This window comes from Sporobolomyces salmoneus (genome assembly GCF_050403485.1).
Source record: "Sporobolomyces salmoneus JCM6883 DNA, S_salmoneus_JCM6883_v1_ctg4, whole genome shotgun sequence".
NCBI classification, from domain to species: domain Eukaryota; kingdom Fungi; phylum Basidiomycota; class Microbotryomycetes; order Sporidiobolales; family Sporidiobolaceae; genus Sporobolomyces; species Sporobolomyces salmoneus.
The window spans coordinates 1-18,737 of record NW_027481159.1 but is presented as its reverse complement, the minus strand read 5'-3'; the positions used below and the strand labels follow the sequence as shown (position 1 = coordinate 18,737).

The 18,737-nt window shown below is 52.1% G+C and overlaps 6 protein-coding genes across 6 annotated transcripts; 3 read left to right on the top strand and 3 right to left on the bottom strand.

The window, feature by feature from the left end:
- Positions 1–321: 321 nt before the first annotated feature.
- JCM6883_001458 (uncharacterized protein) lies at positions 322–2,077 on the bottom strand (the record flags this gene model as incomplete). Its single annotated transcript, XM_076629052.1, has 8 exons — positions 322–414; positions 482–550; positions 619–834; positions 907–1,080; positions 1,149–1,380; positions 1,456–1,693; positions 1,756–2,003; positions 2,064–2,077. 8 exons carry the CDS (start codon positions 2,075–2,077, stop codon positions 322–324), a joined length of 1,284 nt encoding a protein of 427 aa, XP_076490699.1.
- A 348-nt stretch (positions 2,078–2,425) lies between these two features.
- JCM6883_001457 (alpha/beta fold hydrolase) lies at positions 2,426–3,472 on the top strand (the record flags this gene model as incomplete). Its single annotated transcript, XM_076629051.1, has 3 exons — positions 2,426–2,534; positions 2,615–2,905; positions 3,030–3,472. The coding sequence occupies 3 exons, from the start codon at positions 2,426–2,428 to the stop codon at positions 3,470–3,472; spliced, it is 843 nt and encodes a 280-aa protein (XP_076490698.1).
- Positions 3,473–3,959: 487 nt separating this feature from the next.
- ACC1 (acetyl-CoA carboxylase ACC1) lies at positions 3,960–11,615 on the top strand (the record flags this gene model as incomplete). The annotated part of the gene is made up of 14 exons (XM_076629050.1): positions 3,960–3,964; positions 4,034–4,137; positions 4,212–4,294; positions 4,393–4,411; positions 4,477–4,723; positions 4,794–5,191; positions 5,268–6,459; positions 6,527–6,689; positions 6,767–8,731; positions 8,805–10,543; positions 10,605–10,678; positions 10,749–11,063; positions 11,131–11,194; positions 11,267–11,615. 14 exons carry the CDS (start codon positions 3,960–3,962, stop codon positions 11,613–11,615), a joined length of 6,717 nt encoding a protein of 2,238 aa, XP_076490697.1.
- A 466-nt stretch (positions 11,616–12,081) lies between these two features.
- Positions 12,082–13,899, bottom strand: JCM6883_001455 (uncharacterized protein; the record flags this gene model as incomplete). Its single annotated transcript, XM_076629049.1, has 4 exons — positions 12,082–13,392; positions 13,475–13,577; positions 13,650–13,723; positions 13,795–13,899. 4 exons carry the CDS (start codon positions 13,897–13,899, stop codon positions 12,082–12,084), a joined length of 1,593 nt encoding a protein of 530 aa, XP_076490696.1.
- Positions 13,900–14,150: 251 nt separating this feature from the next.
- On the top strand, positions 14,151–17,617 carry JCM6883_001454 (uncharacterized protein; the record flags this gene model as incomplete). The annotated part of the gene is made up of 8 exons (XM_076629048.1): positions 14,151–14,460; positions 14,723–14,845; positions 14,911–16,533; positions 16,596–16,696; positions 16,762–16,871; positions 16,932–17,111; positions 17,185–17,341; positions 17,402–17,617. 8 exons carry the CDS (start codon positions 14,151–14,153, stop codon positions 17,615–17,617), a joined length of 2,820 nt encoding a protein of 939 aa, XP_076490695.1.
- Positions 17,618–18,142: 525 nt separating this feature from the next.
- Positions 18,143–18,634, bottom strand: VPH2 (Vph2p; the record flags this gene model as incomplete). The annotated part of the gene is made up of 2 exons (XM_076629047.1): positions 18,143–18,298; positions 18,371–18,634. Coding segments are annotated over 2 exons (420 nt in total), but the record flags the coding sequence as incomplete, so codon positions are not given.
- Positions 18,635–18,737: the final 103 nt, after the last annotated feature.

Below are 18,737 nucleotides of genomic sequence, written 5' to 3'. Positions count from 1 at the left end.
CATCAAAAACAATAGACAAGCATATATCTGAGCTGTACCAAATAATCGAACCCGTGTCTTGGACTGAGAGAGCTGACCTCGGTTTCTTCGTCTCGATAGGTATATTGCCTCTGTGTATAGCGCCTTTTCTGATATGCAATTGCCATCCGCCACTATTTCCCCGATTCTTGTGCAGCCCGCGAGATGAGCTGTTGTGCGAGAGCGATTCGAGACCAAAACGATCGAGTCTCTCCAAGCTCTGCCTCTCGCTTTCGGGGTCACATATGAGGCAGGAGATTCGTCTCATTCGCAAATCAAGCTGGACAACAGGATCACGATGCTCTAATCTTGATTTGGCGGTTGATCTACCTCTGCCTTGTATTGCTCCCACAAACGGAGCTGTTTCTCTTCAAACACAGCTTCTTTCGGCACAAGCTGGAAGCACGAAAGATTCAGCCTTGTCGACTAAGCCAGGGAATGAAAAGGGGAGGAGAGAACGCACCGAGACTGAGATACCGTCCCAGAATTGTTCTTCGACTCCTTCGGGGAAATGCTTCGGATTTTCTCCACGCTATCGGGAATAACCATTGTCAATTGCCTCGTTCTCGTATCGCGGTCTCGAGAGAGGGTAGTGCTCACTTTGGGTCGACGTTTTCGCAAAAGACTCGTTTGGCCGACAGGTAGATAGTAAGCACCCTTCTTCCTCTTCTTGACCGCATCAGGTTTCGCCTGTACTTCAGCTTCGGTCGCTCCGTCTTCTTCGATCGTACCCGAATCGAACGAGACGACGAATTCGTGTTCGAGTGCTCGTTGGTTTGCGATTTCGTAATCTCGAATCCAACGGAAATCGAAAGTCTGTCATCAGGTAACAAGCAGTCTTAGCCTCTGAGAACCGGGACACTCTGCGATCGGGAGAGGGAGACTCACCTCCTCTCCACTGACTCCTCCTTCGAATCGTTTACCGGTGTACTTGTTCGCGGCTGTGTCGTCTTGAGGTAAGTAGTATGATAATCGCTCTTGACCTGGAGCAAACTCAGACGTCAAGTCACGGAATACCGCTCGAGGTACACGAGGATCGGCTCCAGTTCGGTTCAAGTTCATCTGAAAAAGAGCAATCAATCGGTTAGTGGTCTTCCTCGAGTCTCATGAGCGAGGGAATGGAGACGCACATTGCTTTGATCGATAGGATCTTCTCCGAATCGAACGAAATCGTACTCGTGAGCCCACAATTCGCTATCAGGGAGGAAATCAAACGCCTCGGTCGCCGTCAAATGTTGTTTCGTCGGGTGTCGAAGTTCAGATAGTGGCATATGAGCAGTTTCGAACGTGTTGGCGATCGCACGAGCACGAGAATCTCGGTCTTGAGGACCGATAGGAGCAAGAGCTTGACGTTTCGGCGTACTGGAAAAACCACACGACAAGGTCGTCAGTTCATGAATAGCCTGCCTTGACGAGAGCAGGGAAAGTTTAACTGACAGCTGAGAAGGCTTGTTCCCACCGACGGCCGTCTCGTTCGCGAGGTATTCCGTTCTTCGCAGCCAACTGACATCAACTTTCTTGCTTTCTGTCGCTGCCGCTGCTGCTCCTGATCCGACTGTCGCACTCGCACTTCCTGTTGCTCCGTTCGATCCTCCAGCACGAGTCGAGGGTTCTTCGAGGAGGAAAGCGTCTTCATCGGCGAGAGGTTGAGAGACAGCGTTTCGAGGTGCGATCACTGGAGAACGCGATCTTCTGTCAATTTTGGGCTGTTCCTCAATGACAGTGTACCCAACGTACCTTCACGGTTCCCTAGCCAGTACTCAGTCTCTACCTTATCGTTCCCAGATCTCGATTTCCCGTACTCGAGTGGTAAACCCAATTCTCCGTCTAGGATCATCGGAAGCTCTCGCTCGGATTGTAGAGGATTCAAGAAATCGTAGGATGCATAACGAGCTGGAGTAGTCGGGACGTGGAGGAGTCGAGGAGGAAACGGAGGAGATGGGAGAGGGTTTTGGTATCGTACTCGAACGAGTAGATCTTGTTTCCTGTTTGGGAGGGTCGAGAGTCAGCTCAGGAGTTCATCAACGCTAGGTAGGAGAGCGTACGATGATTTAGACATGTTGTTGATCAATGTTGGAGAAGAACAATTGCAAGTTCGCGGAACTCTTTCCGTCCCTCGTCTACCCCCACTAACATCGCTCTTTCGCCAGGAGATTACTGGTCGAAGCGCTAGATCCGTAAGCCCTGGAGGATCCGTCCGCTCTCGGTCCGAAGGCCTGAATTGACATACTTTCTTCTCCATAGGCTCTCTTCCTCCCCTCAGTACGACATTCCGGTAGTTCCCTTTCCCTGAGCCTATCGAATCCCAAACTTCAACTACACCCTAGCCGCCTGCGACTCTCGCGCCTCCTGCATCACCTCCCAGAACTTCTTCAACCCCACCCAAAACTCCGAGCTTACCTCAGCCATGTCAACCTCTTGCAAGCGAGACGCCAACCTCGTCCAAGTCGCTTCGGGCAAGCAGCTCTACGTCGAGGTGTCGAAACCATCGTCGAGTGAAGCACCTGCGATCATCTGTTCGTTTTCTCTTGCTCAGCCTCCCTCGTCTGAAAGTTACGGAGCAGACTCATGCTGATTCCGATTCGCAACCTGATAGTCATGCACGGACTCGGATCGTCTACGACTTTCTGGGAAGCTACCCTCGCAGACTCGAAGCTGAAAGAACAACACACCTTGATTCGCTACGATTTCGACGGACACGGATTGAGTTCATTCTCCGGCATCGACAAAGGCACGAGTCCGTCGCTCCTCGATCTCGTCAACGACTTGAAGGACGTTCTCGATCATTGTGGTGTCGAAAAGGCGGCGGGAGTCGTCGGTCACTCGATGTCGGGGTTGGTCGCTTCGCATTTCGCGGCAAAATACCCTCAACGCCTTGACAAGCTCGGTACGTCTGTCGAGAAGCTTCTACTACCTCGCTAGATGCCTTTCAAGATGCACCTCCTCGGAAGGCAGATGCTTGACACGATCACTCGTCGCGAACTAACGACTTTGTTGCCTTATCTTCACAGTCTTGCTCGGAGCGATGAAAGGACTCGCGGATTCGACCAAGGAGATCATGCGCAAACGCTCAGAAGCAGTCCTCGAATCGGGAATGAGCCCTCTCGTCCCTCAAATCGTCGCTTCGGCCCTCTCGACACACACGAAGGAGACGTCTCCCCTCTCTGCCGCACTCGTTCGAGCCCTCGTACTTCCAACGAACAGTCAAGCGTACTCAGCCGCGTGTCAAGCATTAGCGGGAGCAGAAGATCCGGATTATTCGAAGATTCAAGCGAAAACTTTGGTCGTTTCGGGAGCGGAGGACTACATGTCGCCGAAAGCGACGACCGACTTCTTTGCTGAGAACATCAAGGATGTCGAAGTTGTCGTTATGAAGGACGTAGGTCATTGGCACGCTGTAGAACAACCGATTGAGCTTCGAAAAATCTTTGAGGATTTCTTCCTTTCTGCTTGAACTAGCACGCAACTTGCAATCTTTTGTTCATAGTCTCAAGCGATGTACTCGAGAGCGATCGAGATACCCAACGAGAGGAGTTGAAGTCGAATGGGAACAGGAAATTGCGAGAATTGGGGCAAAATGAAAACCTGAGACAACAGCGAGGTTCTCAGCTCGGGGTACATTCTGGCTCGTTGATCCGACATACGAAACTAAGCTCAGCCGCGCTCTATCAACGCGGCAGTCACCCGAGACGAAGATCGGAAACAAAGTGCTCGTTGGGAAATTCCGTCGTCCCGAAGTTCCTCGCTTTCCCGCTTCCCTTTACTCTTCCCCTCCAACACTTTCTAGACCCATTCTCGCCGGGAGCTCTTGACTTGAGCATCTCTCTACCTTACACGCTACTCTAGAGTGCTTCCCTCCAGCTCCTACTCCCATCTCTCTGTTCTCTCAACTTTCTCTCCCAAAACTCTCTCCCCACTCCAGCTTTCACAACTCGCTCAACATGCCGTGAGTCCACACGATACCTCATTCCTAGCATTGCAGCAGTACCTGACAGCCTGTTTCGATGCTCAATAGCTTCTCGGGGAAGGTGGAAACGAACGGTACCCCAGTCTCGGTTCAAGAACCTCAAGACAATGAGGACTTTGTTTGGGACCACTCCAAGGTTCAAAACTTCATCGGCAAGCACCATCCAGACTCGCTCCCGTGCAGTTTGGGGCATGGACTGACGTGTAGGATGTTTTGGGATTTTTAGGTGGAAACTCTCTCGAAGCCGCAGCTCCTTCGAAAGTAGCTGATTTCGTACGATCACGAGGTGGACACACGGTTATCACCAAGGTGAGCATCTCCCTCCCTCTATAGCTTCGGGAGTCGCAGGAGCGGGTGCTTACTTTTTAATTCAACACCGCCTTCCCCAACCTTTCTCTTCCGATCAGGTTCTCATCGCCAACAACGGTTAGTCCACTAGTCTCAACATCTTTACCATCGGAGACAAATAAGCTGACATTTGACCCGCTCAGGTATCGCCGCCGTCAAGGAAATTCGATCGATCCGAAAATGGGCTTACGAGACTTTCGGTTCCGAACGCGCTGTCGAATTCGTCGTCATGGCTACTCCTGAGGATCTCAAGGTCAACGCCGACTACATCAGGATGGCCGATCAGTACGTCGAAGTTCCAGGAGGAACGAACAACAACAATTACGCCAACGTCGATGTAATTGTCGACGTCGCTGAACGTGCTGGTGTTCACGCTGTCTGGGCTGGATGGTGAGTCTCATCACCTACAAGCTCGATTCTACTCGAGCGAGAAAGCTGACTTTACTCTCGAACAATGAAGGGGACACGCTTCTGAAAATCCTCGACTACCTGAATCTCTCGCCGCTTCGAAACACAAGATCGTCTTCATCGGTCCTCCTGGTTCCGCTATGCGTTCCCTCGGAGACAAGATCTCTTCGACCATTGTCGCTCAATCGGCTCAAGTTCCTTGCATGGATTGGTCCGGAACTGGAGTTGACGAGACGATTCTCTCGGAAGATGGTTACGTTACAGTCGCCGACGACGTCTACCAAAAGGCTTGCGTCCACAATGCTGAAGACGGTCTCTTGAAGACGAGGAAGATTGGTTACCCCGTCATGATCAAAGCTTCGGAAGGAGGAGGAGGAAAGGGTATTCGTAAGGTTGAAAAGGAGGAGGATTTCAAGCAGGCTTTCGGTGCTGTTCTAACTGAGGTTCCCGGTGAGTCGGATATCCCTTCATCAATCGAAAACGAGAAACAGATTACTGACAACTTTCTGTTTTCGATTTTGATCAGGTTCTCCCGTCTTCATCATGAAACTCGCCGGTGCCGCTCGCCATCTCGAAGTTCAAGTCATCGCGGATCAATACGGAAACGCCATTTCGCTCTTCGGTCGTGATTGTTCGGTTCAACGTCGTCACCAAAAAATCATCGAAGAAGCTCCCGTTACGATCGCCGGTCCGGAAACGTTCGAACAGATGGAGAAGGCTGCAGTTCGTCTCGCGAAGCTCGTCGGATACGTCTCGGCTGGTACCACTGAATTCCTCTACTCTGCTGCCGACGACAAATTCGCTTTCCTCGAACTCAACCCTCGTCTCCAAGTCGAACATCCTACTACCGAGATGGTTTCTGGAGTCAACTTGCCCGCTGCTCAACTTCAAATCGCCATGGGTATCCCTCTTCACCGAATCCGTGACATTCGTACTCTCTACGGCAAAGCTCCTCACGGACGCTCCTTGATCGACTTCGACTTTGAGAACCCCGAATCGGCCGCTACTCAACGCAAACCTTCCCCCAAGGGTCACGTCGTCGCTGTTCGTATCACCGCCGAGAACCCCGACGCTGGATTCAAACCTTCTTCGGGAACTCTTCAAGAACTCAATTTCCGTTCGAGTACGAACGTTTGGGGTTACTTCTCGGTCGGAACGGCAGGAGGTCTCCACGAGTTTGCCGATTCGCAATTCGGTCACATCTTCGCGTACGGTTCGGATCGTTCGGAATCTCGCAAAAACATGGTCGTCGCCCTCAAGGAACTCTCGATTCGTGGTGACTTCCGAACTACGGTCGAGTACCTCATCAAACTTCTCGAAACCGAAGCCTTCGAGGAGAACACGATCACGACTGCCTGGCTCGACAACCTCATCTCGGCTCGTCTCACCGCCGAACGACCCGATACGACCCTCGCCATCATCTGCGGAGCTGCGACGAAAGCTCACCTCGCTTCCGAAGCCAACATCGCCGAGTACAAGCGTATCCTCGAAAAAGGTCAATCTCCCGCGAAGGAACTCCTCGCGACCGTCGTCCCCCTCGAATTTGTTCTCGAAGACGTCAAGTACCGAGCTACAGCTAGTCGATCTTCTCCTACGAGTTGGAGCATCTACGTCAACGGCTCTTCTGTCGCTGTCGGTTTGAGGCCTCTCGCCGATGGTGGTCTCCTCGTTCTTCTTGACGGAAGGTCTTACACCTGTTACGCCAAGGAGGAAGTTGGGTGAGTCTCGAGCTTCTCTCGATCTCTCTGTTCTCGAAACTGATCGTTTTCTTTCCCTCGTCGGCAGAGCTCTTCGTCTCTCGATCGATTCTCGCACTGTTCTCGTCGCTCAAGAGAACGATCCCACTCAACTTCGTTCGCCTTCCCCCGGTAAACTCGTTCGCTACTTCATCGAGTCTGGAGAACACATCTCGAAGGGACAAGCCTACGCCGAAATCGAAGTCATGAAGGTATGTCAAACTCTCTGTTTTTCGAGCCTCGTTCCAAAGGCTTCGTAACTGACGATCTTGATTCACAAATCGTGTAGATGATCATGCCCCTCGTCGCTGCCGAAGATGGTATCGCTCAATTCATCAAACAACCCGGAGCGACTCTCGAAGGAGGAGACATTCTCGGTATCCTCTCGCTCGACGACCCTTCGCGAGTTCAACACGCCAAACCCTTCGATGGACAACTCCCAGCTCTCGGACTCCCCAGCATCGTCGGTAACAAGCCCCAACAACGCTTCTCTTACCTCAAAGACGTTCTCGGTAACATCCTCGCCGGTTACGACAACCAAGCAATCATGATGTCGAGTATCAAGGAGCTCATCACCGTTCTCCGCGACCCCGAGCTTCCCTACGGAGAAGCGAACGCCGTCCTCTCGACTCTCTCTGGTCGTATTCCCGCCAAGCTTGAAGCTTCCCTTCGTCAATCGATCGACACTTCTCACGCTGCCGGTGCCGAATTCCCCTCTGCTCGTCTTCGCAAGGCCATCGATTCAACTTTGGAGGAACTCCGTCCCGCCGAAGCTACGACCGTTCGCAACTTCCTCGTTGCTTTCGACGATGTCGTCAACCGTTACCGAGCTGGACTTAAGCAACATGAATGGTACACGATCGCGAGCGTCTTTGCCGCCTACCACCTCACTGAACGTCCTTTCTCCGGTCGTGACGACGATGTCGTTCTCGAACTCCGAGACACCCACCGCGACAAGCTCGATGAAGTCGTCAAACTCGTCCTCTCCCACTACAAGGCCGCTTCGAAGAACTCCCTCGTCCTTGCCCTTCTCGAACTCGTCAAGGAATCCGACAGCCTCCCCCTCGTCGAAGCCACCTTCTCCCCGATTCTCAAGGATCTCGCCGAACTCGACTCGAAACCGACTACGAAGGTGGCGCTGAAGGCTCGTGAAGTTCTCATCCACACTCAACTTCCTTCCCTCGACGAGCGACTGGTTCAACTCGAACAAATTCTCAAGGCTTCGGTCACCCAAACCGCTTACGGAGAAGTCGCTACCGCTGACCGTTCCCCCAAGACCGAGATCCTCAAGGATGTTATCGATTCTCGATTCACCGTCTTCGACGTTCTCCCCGGATTCTTCCAACACCAAGATCAATGGGTCGCCCTCGCCGCTCTCGACACTTACGTTCGTCGTGCCTACCGGTCCTACAACGTTCTCTCACTTGAACACGTAGAAGCCGATGCCGCTGAACACGAACCCGCGACCGTCGCCTGGTGCTTCCGAATGCGCAAGGCTTCGTCCGAGTCTCAACCTCCTACCCCTACGACCGGTCTCACTTCTCAACGTACCGCCTCGTACTCCGACTTGACCTTCCTCCTCAACAACGCTCAACAAGAACCTCTCCGATACGGTGCGATGTTCGCGGTCAAGACTCTCGACGATTTCGATCAACAAATCGCTACCGTCCTCCGACACTTCCCTGACAGTTCGAAGGGCAAGATTCACGCGACTTCGGCTTCGAGTCAAGAGCAATGGAACGTTCTCAACGTCGCCCTCACTGTTCCCTCGAACGTCAACTCGGTCGACGAGGAACAACTCCGATCCCGTTTCGCCGAATTCGTCAACGCCGCTTCCGACAAACTCGACCGTCACGGTATGCGTCGACTCACCCTCCTCGTCTGTCGTGAAGGACAATACCCTTCGTACTACACCCTTCGAAAGCAAGACGGAACCTGGAAAGAACTCGAAACGATTCGAGACATCGAACCTGCCCTCGCTTTCCAACTCGAACTCGGACGTCTCTCCAACTTCCACCTCGAACCCTGTCCTGCCGAGAACCGACAAATCCACATCTACTACGCGACTGCGAAGGGTAACTCGTCCGACTGTCGCTTCTTCGTTCGTGCCCTCGTTCGTCCCGGTCGACTCCGTGGAAACATGAAGACTGCCGATTACCTCGTCTCCGAGTCTGATCGTCTCGTTACCGACGTTCTTGACACTCTCGAGGTCGTTAGCGCTTCTCGTCGTGCTGCCGATGGTAACCACATCTCGGTGAGCTCACCTTCTTCTTTCTCTCTTCCATGTCTTTGATCTCCATATGCTGACTCTCGTTCATTCGTTTCAGCTCAACTTCCTCTACAGTCTCCGTCTCGACTTCGAGGAGGTTCAAACCGCACTCGCTGGATTCATCGATCGACACGGCAAGCGATTCTGGCGACTTCGAGTCACTGGAGCCGAGATCCGAATCGTTCTCGAAGACGCGCAAGGAAACATTCAGCCTATCCGAGCCATCATCGAAAACGTTTCTGGATTCGTCGTCAAGTACGAAGCTTACCGCGAAGTCACGACCGAGAAGGGAGACGTTATCCTCAAATCGATCGGTCCTCAAGGAGCTTTCCATCTTCAACCTGTCAATTCTCCCTACCCGACGAAGGAATGGCTTCAACCCAAGCGATACAAGGCTCACGTCGTCGGTACCACTTACGCCTACGATTTCCCCGACCTCTTCCGTCAAGCGATCCGCAAACAATGGAAGGCAGTCGGAAAGACCGCTCCCGCCGAACCCCTCGTCGCGAAAGAACTCGTTCTCGACGAATTCGGTCAACCTCAAGAAGTCTCGCGTCCTCCCGGAACGAACAACATCGGAATGGTTGGATGGGTTTACACGGCCTACACTCCTGAATGTCCCTCTGGTCGTCGAGTCGTCGTCATCGCGAACGACATCACGTTCAAGATTGGATCGTTCGGACCCGCTGAAGATCAATACTTCTTCGCCGTTACGGAACTTGCGCGCAAACTCGGTCTCCCTCGTATCTACCTCTCGGCCAACTCTGGAGCTCGACTCGGTATCGCGGAGGAGATTCTCGACATCTTCGACGTCGCCTGGATCGATGCTTCCCGTCCCGAGAAGGGCTTCAAGTACCTCTACCTCACCCCCGAGAAACTTGGAGAGCTCAAGAACAAGGGAGAGCAATCCGTCATCACCAAAAAGATCGAAGAAGATGGAGAAGTTCGTTACCAAATCACCGACATCATCGGTCTTCAAGACGGTCTCGGAGTCGAATCCCTCAAAGGTTCGGGTCTCATCGCTGGAGAAACTTCTCGTGCGTACGACGACATCTTCACCATCACCCTCGTTACCGCTCGTTCGGTCGGTATCGGAGCCTACCTCGTTCGTCTCGGTCAACGTGCCGTTCAAGTCGAAGGTCAACCGATCATCCTTACCGGTGCCGGAGCTCTCAACAAGGTTCTCGGTCGCGAAGTCTACTCTTCCAACTTGCAACTCGGAGGAACTCAAATCATGTACAAGAACGGTGTCTCGCATCTCACCGCGGCCAACGACCTCGAGGGTGTTCTCAGCATCGTTCGCTGGCTCGCCTACGTACCCGAATCTCGTGGGGCTCCCCTTCCGATCCTTCCTTCCGTCGACCACTGGGACCGTTCGATCGACTACGTCCCGATCAAAGGTGCTTACGATCCTCGATGGTTCCTCGCTGGAAAGACTGATGAAACCGATGGAAGGTGGCTCAGCGGTTTCTTCGACAAGGGTTCGTTCCAAGAGACTCTCTCTGGATGGGCTCAAACCGTCGTCGTTGGTCGTGCTCGTCTCGGAGGAATCCCCATCGGAGCGATCGCTGTCGAAACTCGTACCGTCGAACGTGTCGTTCCCGCCGATCCCGCCAACCCTTCGTCGATGGAACAAAAGATCATGGAGGCTGGTCAAGTTTGGTACCCCAACTCGGCGTTCAAGACTGGTCAAGCTATCGCCGACTTGAACCGTGAAGGACTTCCTCTCATCATCTTCGCCAACTGGCGTGGATTCTCGGGAGGACAACAAGACATGTTCGATGAAGTTCTCAAACGGTAAGTCACTCTGTTGCGTCTCTTTCTGCGAGAATGAACCTGACGTCTTTTCCTCGCACAGTGGTTCGCTCATTGTTGATGGTCTCTCTGCTTACAAGCAACCCGTCTTTGTCTACATCGTTCCCAACGGAGAACGTAAGTCGCTCTTTCCTTGATCTGCTCACTTGAAGAGCTCGAACTGATACTCTTTCCTTCTTTCGCACAGTTCGTGGTGGTGCTTGGGTCGTCCTCGATCCCTCGATCAACGCCAACGGCATGATGGAGATGTACGCCGATGAAACTGCCCGTGCTGGTGTTCTCGAACCCGAAGGTATCGTCGAGATCAAACTTCGAAAGGACAAACTTCTCGCCATGATGGACCGACTCGACCCCACTTACCACGCTCTCAAGGTCAAGAGCACCGACCCTTCTCTCTCGACTGCCGATGCCGCCGCCGCCAAGGCCGAACTCGCTACTCGCGAAAAGATTCTCTTGCCTCTCTACTCCCAAGTTGCTCTCCAAATCGCCGATAGCCACGATCGTACGTTCCTTCCTTTCGCGCACTCTTGAGTCCTTCGATGATTGACACTTTGATGGTTGATCAATAGGCGCTGGTCGCATGAAGGCTAAGGGAACCATCTCTCGCAGTCTCGTTTGGGAAGAATCTCGTCGGTGAGTTCTACTGATCTCGCTCACCCTTCTCCTCGATCCCTCGTGCTGACTACGATCGCTTTCATTCTCCAGATACTTCTACTGGCGTCTTCGTCGTCGTCTCGCCGAGGAGGATGGTATCCGTCGTCTCGCCGCGGCCGACGCTTCCCTCGACCGCAAGACTCGCCTCGACATTGTCAACAGCGTTCTCTCGGCCGAGGTCGACTCTGAGAACGATCAAGCTGTCGCTTCTGCCCTCGAGAAGGGACAATCTGACTTGCACTCTCGCGTCAAGTCGGCACGTTCCAACTCGATCGCTCAATCGGTCGCGCAAATGCTCGCCGATGGAGATTCTGCCGCCGTCATCGAAGGTCTCAAGAAGGCGAAGGGTGATTCGCTCACTTCTGAACACCTCGCTCTCCTTTCTTCGATCTTCAATTAGAACGCTTAATCTAGAACTCTTACTCTGCTATGTTTCTTTCTCTCTCTTTCGTTGTGTCTTGTTGGGTCTTATTTGGAATTGATCACTACGTTCGCTCTACGTCCCGCGTCGAGACCGTTCCGCAACATCGAGAGAGAACCAGAGGCAGAGAGAGAGAATATTCGCTGCCTTCGAGGTGAGTCATTGGTTGTAGCGTGGAACCTGAGAGAGAAACGACTTATTTGCGGAAATCATCGACACCGAAACGAAGGGAAGACATCAAAGATCAACAAACAAAGGTACTAATCTGGGTGGAAACAATCGAGGTAGTAAGGGAGGAGGGAAGAGCTCAATCATCACTGTGAGGTGACAATTAGCGACTGCAGCGAGATAATTCAGAACATTTGATATTCTCGCCTAATTTTGGCCAACACTGGTTCGCCAAGGTATCTCTCGACAGACTTGACCTCCCTCAGAAATATGAGCGTCAAGAGAGGTTTGCTTCTGCCGTCCTTGCCTTCTTCCCAGAAGAAAGATACCGAATGCCTGAAAGGTTAAACGGATCATCAGCTTCCTGTGCTTGTTTGACTGGTAGGAGAGAAAGTACAGCGTACGTCAACTCTGTGACTTTGAACATCTTGTCAACTTGTTCACGAAGAACCTTGTCTGAGCCCCAATCGAGGGTTGGATCGAGACCGTCGAAATCGTAAAAAGGTTTATCTCCAACCCTTTCGTGATGCCTTCGGTCGCGGAAGATTCCAAGTCGAGCGGAAAGGATGTTGTTGACTGCACCACCTTGGTCGGATCGAGTACCACTTTGTCCTGAACTACTTGCGATCGGATTTGAAGGCTTTGAGTTTCGTTGGTATTCTGATTCTTCCCTGATCGTAGGAGCCGAGGTCGAGTGTCGTAGAGCTGAACTTGAGTCTGAGCTGTGGCGTTGACGTGAGGAAGAGTCGTGGTGAGGAAGGTCCCGACGAGAAGAGGAACGAGTCGAAGTCGAATCGCGTCGAGAGCTAGAGTTCAAGACTGGCGAAGCACCATCGTGAAGACTCGAACGTCGGGACGAAGGTGACCTGGAGCGACGAGGCGGGGTCGGAGAACGAGAACGAGGACGTCGAGTGTCGTATTCAGGTCCGTCGAGAAAGCGGAGAGAAGCTGAAGAAGCACGTCGATTTTCCATTCTCGAAGGGGGCGAAGGTGTGCGAGGGCGAGTGGTAGAAGAGGTATAGGTCCTTCGACTCGGAGGCGGAGAGGAACGACGACGCTGCTGAGTCGGCAACGAGGGTCGCTTCTCAAAGACGGGCGAACGAGGGTTGGATCGTCGAGAAGCAGCGGATTCGCGATGGGAATCGAGGGGAGGAGGAGGAGGAGGAAGACTTGGCGATCGACCTCGATGCGTTTTCGAACTGGAATGTAAGGCTTGATGATTTTCCTCCGCAACTGAGATTCGAGCCTCGTTGCCGATGACGGGAGAAGCTGGCTGCGATTGACTCTTGTTGGAAGGAACTTCTTGCCGATTCGCGGACGACTGAGGACCAGAGGGGACCATTTGGGATGGAGCAGAGTCCTGAATGGTTGCGAGATCGTTGGATCCTGGAGTAGAAGCAGCTCCTTGAGCTTGTTTTCGGTGCCATAGTTTCCAGTGTATTTTGTGCTGAGTGTCGTTTAAGAACGGAGTAGGCGCAAACGTTTGGGTGCAGCTGAAGTCGAGTGTCGATTCGTACCAAACTCTTTCGGGCCAAGTTGTTGCGAAGAAACCTTGATCCGAATCCCACGAATCTGCTCCTGCTCCAGCCTGCATCCTCAGCGACAAACATCAGTGATCCTCGCCATTTTGCGATAGTCGAATAAGCTTTCGAGGAAGTTAGGAGACTTACCGAAGCTCTGAGCGTTCCCTCCGACCCAATTTGACTCAAATCGTATTCTTTGAATCGTTGCGCAGCACGCAGTGCCCCAGCTGACTCCTTAAACAGAAGATGCCTGCATAACACCACGAGATTGTCAGTGTCTGATTCCTTCGAATGATGAGTGAAAGAACTGGAGAAAACAAACAATCTTCGTGGAATAGTGCTTCGTTGAATCACGAGAAGCCCATTCTTTTCCGCTAGGTCGAAGAAGATGTCGTTCTGAACAAGCAAAGAGGTCGTTAGTAGAGCCCAGTTGCTGTGCGCGAGCAAGGTAGAGATTGAGCACTTACGTCGAGACTCAACTCGTCGTTCCAACCATCAAACACGACCTCTTGACGCGTATGTAGGTAGAATTTGGTCTGGAATATGATATCATACGTGGTGTCGACCGACATCCTGTTGGAGAAGAGATCTGGGTCGATTGGGGAAGAGAGAAAGGAGCGAATCTTTCGCTCTTCCTGAAAACTGACTGACAGCAATCTCGCTTCACTTCATCTTGACCAACTCAACAACGTCCTTCGATTAAGTACTCCCGCTACCTACCCATCTCTGTGTTACGACACTCGTAAACAAAGGAGGACCCGGCTCAAAGTTGATCGACTGATCATCTTTTCCCAACTTTCCCCCTCGTTCACCAAAGCATTGGATGGTATTCGGATTCAACAAAACCCCTCTGCCATCATCAGAGGCGAATCGTCCTCCTCCCTCTCGCCTCTTCCCTCTCCCTCCTACTGCACCGCCTTCTCGAGGAGATTCTTTGCCAAAATCGATACCCGCTCTCCTACCACCGACCGCCTACAAGACACGAGAAGCGTGGGAGAATGCAAGAGCATTAGCGAGGTCAGCTGAGGTTAGCAGGATGGAAGTAGACGAGAATCAACGAGCGAGAGTAGAGATAGAGTCGATGATGGAGGTGGAAGTGGAGGAGCAAACGGACGTGTACATGGAAGACATTCGTGAGTCTTTCAATCCATCATGAGGCTATGAGGAAGATGAAAAGCTTCGACGAACCTCGATCTGGAAACAAAAACCGGCATCGAAGGAGAGCCAAAGTCTGAAACTTTGCAAGTAGATAGCATCTGGGCTGAGGAGGTAGTTTGGAAGATTCGTCTGAGCCGAGCTGTAAGGGTCGGAGGGTGCGAGAGCTGGTTTGAGCCGTCAGCGGAAAAAGGATTTGAACGTTTGAACTCGAACTAACGGCTTCTTTTCATGCCGCAGACGCGGCTGAGCTTCTCGAACCTACGACCTACGCAGAACGTCAAGTCAGCCAGCGCTCGAATCAAGCTAGTCCACCTTCTTCTCCCCAACTTGCTACAACTACTGCTTCCTCAGGCTCCCAAAGTGCGTTGGGACTCTTTTCGCCAATCGATACAGTACCATCGAGCTGACATGCGATCGACTGACAGGTGTTTCTTCAGCTGAAGTTCAGAATGGTTCGACCGCAGAAGGCACGAGCGCTTCTTTGACTTCCGTCTCTGCAGCTGTGCTCGATTCGGTTCAAATCACCTCAACTCTGAATTCTTCAGTTGACTCGTCTCCGTCGACATCTCAAGTCCCTCAAAAGCTTCACCTCGTAACTCGTCCGATTCCTTCAATCCTCGATGTTCCGGTTTTCTCGATGCCTGAAAATACTCGCCCCGCCTTTCCCCTTCGCTGTTCAACTCAACAGCAACCTCCGCTTCACAAAGAGACGAATCAATACTATCAACATCAAACATCTTCACATTACCCGTTCGTAGGAAGTCACCCAGCAGGAGGACCTACAGGAGGAGGAGGAGGATCGTTCTCGTCTGCACCTTTACCGTTCGCTCTCCACTTCCCGCAACAGCACCAAGGTTCTTGGCCATGGCAACAGCAGATGCTTCAGCAATTCTGGGCTTCCGGAATGGCCGGAAATCCGATCGCGCAAACTCCTCTGCAACCTCCTCACGCGTCGAACCCTCGTACTCCGAATCAAATCCCTCGACCGCAAGTTGCTCAAGCTCTTCCTTTGGTCTCTCCTCGTCCTCCTCGCCCTCCTCCTCCCCCTCCTCCTCCTCCACCTCCACCACCACCAACACAAACCCTTGCACACTCCTCATCTTCCTCTTCGCCACCTGGTCCATCTGCACTCAAGGAGAATCTTCCTCCGACTCTCGCCATCCCTACTCCTTCGTCATCGTTGTCGTCCTCGTCGCACAAGTCTACGAAGGTTCCTTTCGCACCTCTCCCGAATTCTTCGACGTGGCGTCCAACTTCAAACTCATCAACTTCGAAGTCTTCACCCAATCCGATGGTGGTCTCGTTCGGTGGTTTCACTATCGAAGGTCTCGATCGTAATCGATTCAGAATTCCTGAAGCACCAGGAGATCCTCCTGATGATCCTCCCGGCGACAAAATCGTGATCCTCGGTACTTATTGGGATAGTAACCAGGGAGCACTGGGTACGATCATTCGGATCGACACGATGATTGATTGGTTCTACTGGATCATTCATCGAGACCTGGGATTCGAACGTTCTCGGGTAGATCTCAGACTGGTCGTTCAAGTTGGAACTGGAACTGCGACTTGGGGAGGCGCTCCGAAGAACTCTCGCAAGATTCCTTACCAGTACTCAGCAGCAAACTTCTTGAGGAACACCGGAGACTTCGACAAGATTCGTTTCATCGTTTCGTGCGGAAGTCGAGGAACTGGAAGCAACCTCTGTTCGATTCACGACGAATTCCTCCCTCTGTTCGAACCCGATACGGAGATTCTCTTCACTATGGAAAAAGGCGAAGCTCCCTCCTCCAAAACGACAACTTCCGAAATGATTTCCTGTCTTCGCAAGATCCTCGAAACTCTCGGTATCGATTCGGAATCGCCGGAACCTTCCGCAACTTACCACGGAGTACAACTCGTCGAGATGATCGCGAAAGCTTACCCTGAGGACGACTCGATCGCCATGGAGTTTGCCAGAGACCTAGCCCGACAGTTCATTGCTCGAAAAGAAATCTCGTTTTGGTCCAGACTCATGAACCAGTACAACCAAAAGAACCGAAACCCAGATCGTGAGCTCTTCTCTCGTGCCTCTATCACTCGATCTTAGCTAAAAGTCTCTCGTTGCCGACAGTCGGTTCCTCAGACACGCCGCTTAGGATTTCGGACGGAACTGGTCGATCGGAACCTGTCGCAATGAGAGGTTTCAAAGCTCCTGGTCCCGTGATCGCAGCAGTGAGTGCTCTCGTTCTTTCTTCCGCTACGCTGTGCAAGAGCCGACATTGCTTCTTCCTGAACAGCCTGCAAACGAAACTCGTCCTCCCGGAAATCCACTCCCTTTCAAGAAGACCCTGAATGCGCTCGATACACTCCTCTCTCATCCTTCTTTGCCTGAAAAGACTCCTCCGAAGTACGTACTAGCCTACTTGCTGGTTCTCGACCTCCACTGAACAAACTTTGCTTTATTCAGTGGAAACAAGAAGAAGCCCGTTCCGAAGTCGCAAACGGAACCTTCCTCGAATCAGTCTATGTGCAAGGACGGGAGGTCCGATAAACTGTGCAAGGAGCCTCAATGTACCAACCCGGCGAACTATCCATTGTACGCGAGGTGCGTAGATTGTCGTGCGAAACGTTCGGCAGCTGGTTTCAAGTGAGTTTCTTTCTTTCTTCTCTAACTTACGAACCAGTTCCGAAGCTCATGCACTCTCTTGATCTCACTGTAGACCTGCAGGACCGCCTCCCATTCCTAACAAGGCTGGTTTGACTCTGGTCTACGATACAGACATCAAGGCAATGATTAGGAACGAGCTTATAGTCTCGATAACTCAAGAGATGACTAAACTAGCGAAGAAAGCTGGATTGGAGATAGAGAAGTGGCGTGTGAGTACTTTCAGATCACATCGCATGGATGTTTAGGCCAGCTCACCTCTTATTTCGCAGTCTGGCCTTGTTGGCAAAACTGCAGTCGTCACTGGCTGGCCGGAGAACATCCCTTACTCATCGGAAGGGAGAGGTTCCGACAACGCCCGAGTCATTTTACAGCTCATTAGAAACGGAGTTATCAAAGTGGAGAAGAAGGCAAAATCTAGGAAGGGGAAGAAGATGGAGGAGAATTCAGAAGAAGAAAACTTGGCGATGAACACAGATTCTGATTAGTACTTCAGTTTGCCTCCTGTTGATGTTGTATACCTTCTCGCTTTGTTCCCGAATATGCGCTTTCTTTCTGCTTGTTACCTGCCCACTTTTTCCCTTTCGAACAGAACTCGCGAAGTAAAGCGAAAGAGGCGCCATGCATTACTGCCAGACAGTATGCTTCATCTACTCCAACTATTCAACCAGCTAACTCTCGATACCCTTCTCGCTCGGCTAGATCGCCTCAACTTTGTCGACCCCGAGTAATCCTTCAATCCCGCAAGGTCGGTAGATCCAAATTTCTCCGTGCGAAAACGCAGACAGGTCGTGCGTTTGTTGAGTCGGTGACTGTACCAACGAGTGTTCAACGACGGTGAGAGAATTGAGAGCCGTAGGTGAGTATCGTGTGCGTTGAGAGAGAGTCGGTCAGCTCGGGAAGCGACGAGGGAGAACCAGTCCCGACGATGATGGCAGTGCGCTACATAGAACGAGAAGAACGTCAAAAACAGCGGCTCGCGACCGGTACAGTAAATCTGCTCGAGAAGTAGCTTACATCAGCATCTGACCTGGACCTCCTTCCCTTCCTCCAGTCCTCCACTTCTCTGCCTCCTTTTTGCCTTGTTCGACTCTTTTGAACACCCTCCAGTACAGCCAGCCTTCGATAGCCGCGATCGTCACGGCTCCTAACAGACTCAATCCCAGTCTCTGAAGTGCGTGAAACAAATTCGAGTCAACGGGGAGGTCCAGTCTGAAGGGAGAGCGAGAGGAAAGACTCACGATAGGATGTGAATACCCAAACCCGACATACCAAACTCCCGTGAACACCGCCGCCATACTAACCAGAACATTCACGATCGCGCTCAGTTCTTTCTTGATTTGTCCCCATTCTTCTGCGACGGTTTTCGGGTTCTTCGATTCGTGGATGTCGGTGAGAGGGAGGACGGAACGGTAGGAAGGTTGGTTGAGAGAAGTGAGGGATGAATAGTGGATTCGATCTTGGGAGAGTTGGATCGAGGACAGAATGGCGAGCAATTCGGGAGACTAAGAACATGCAAATTCAAGGGAAGGCGAAAAGCTCGCATTCAGAATGGAGGCCATGGGGGCAGAGAGATAGGGGGGGGGGGGGGAGAAGAAGAATGGATGG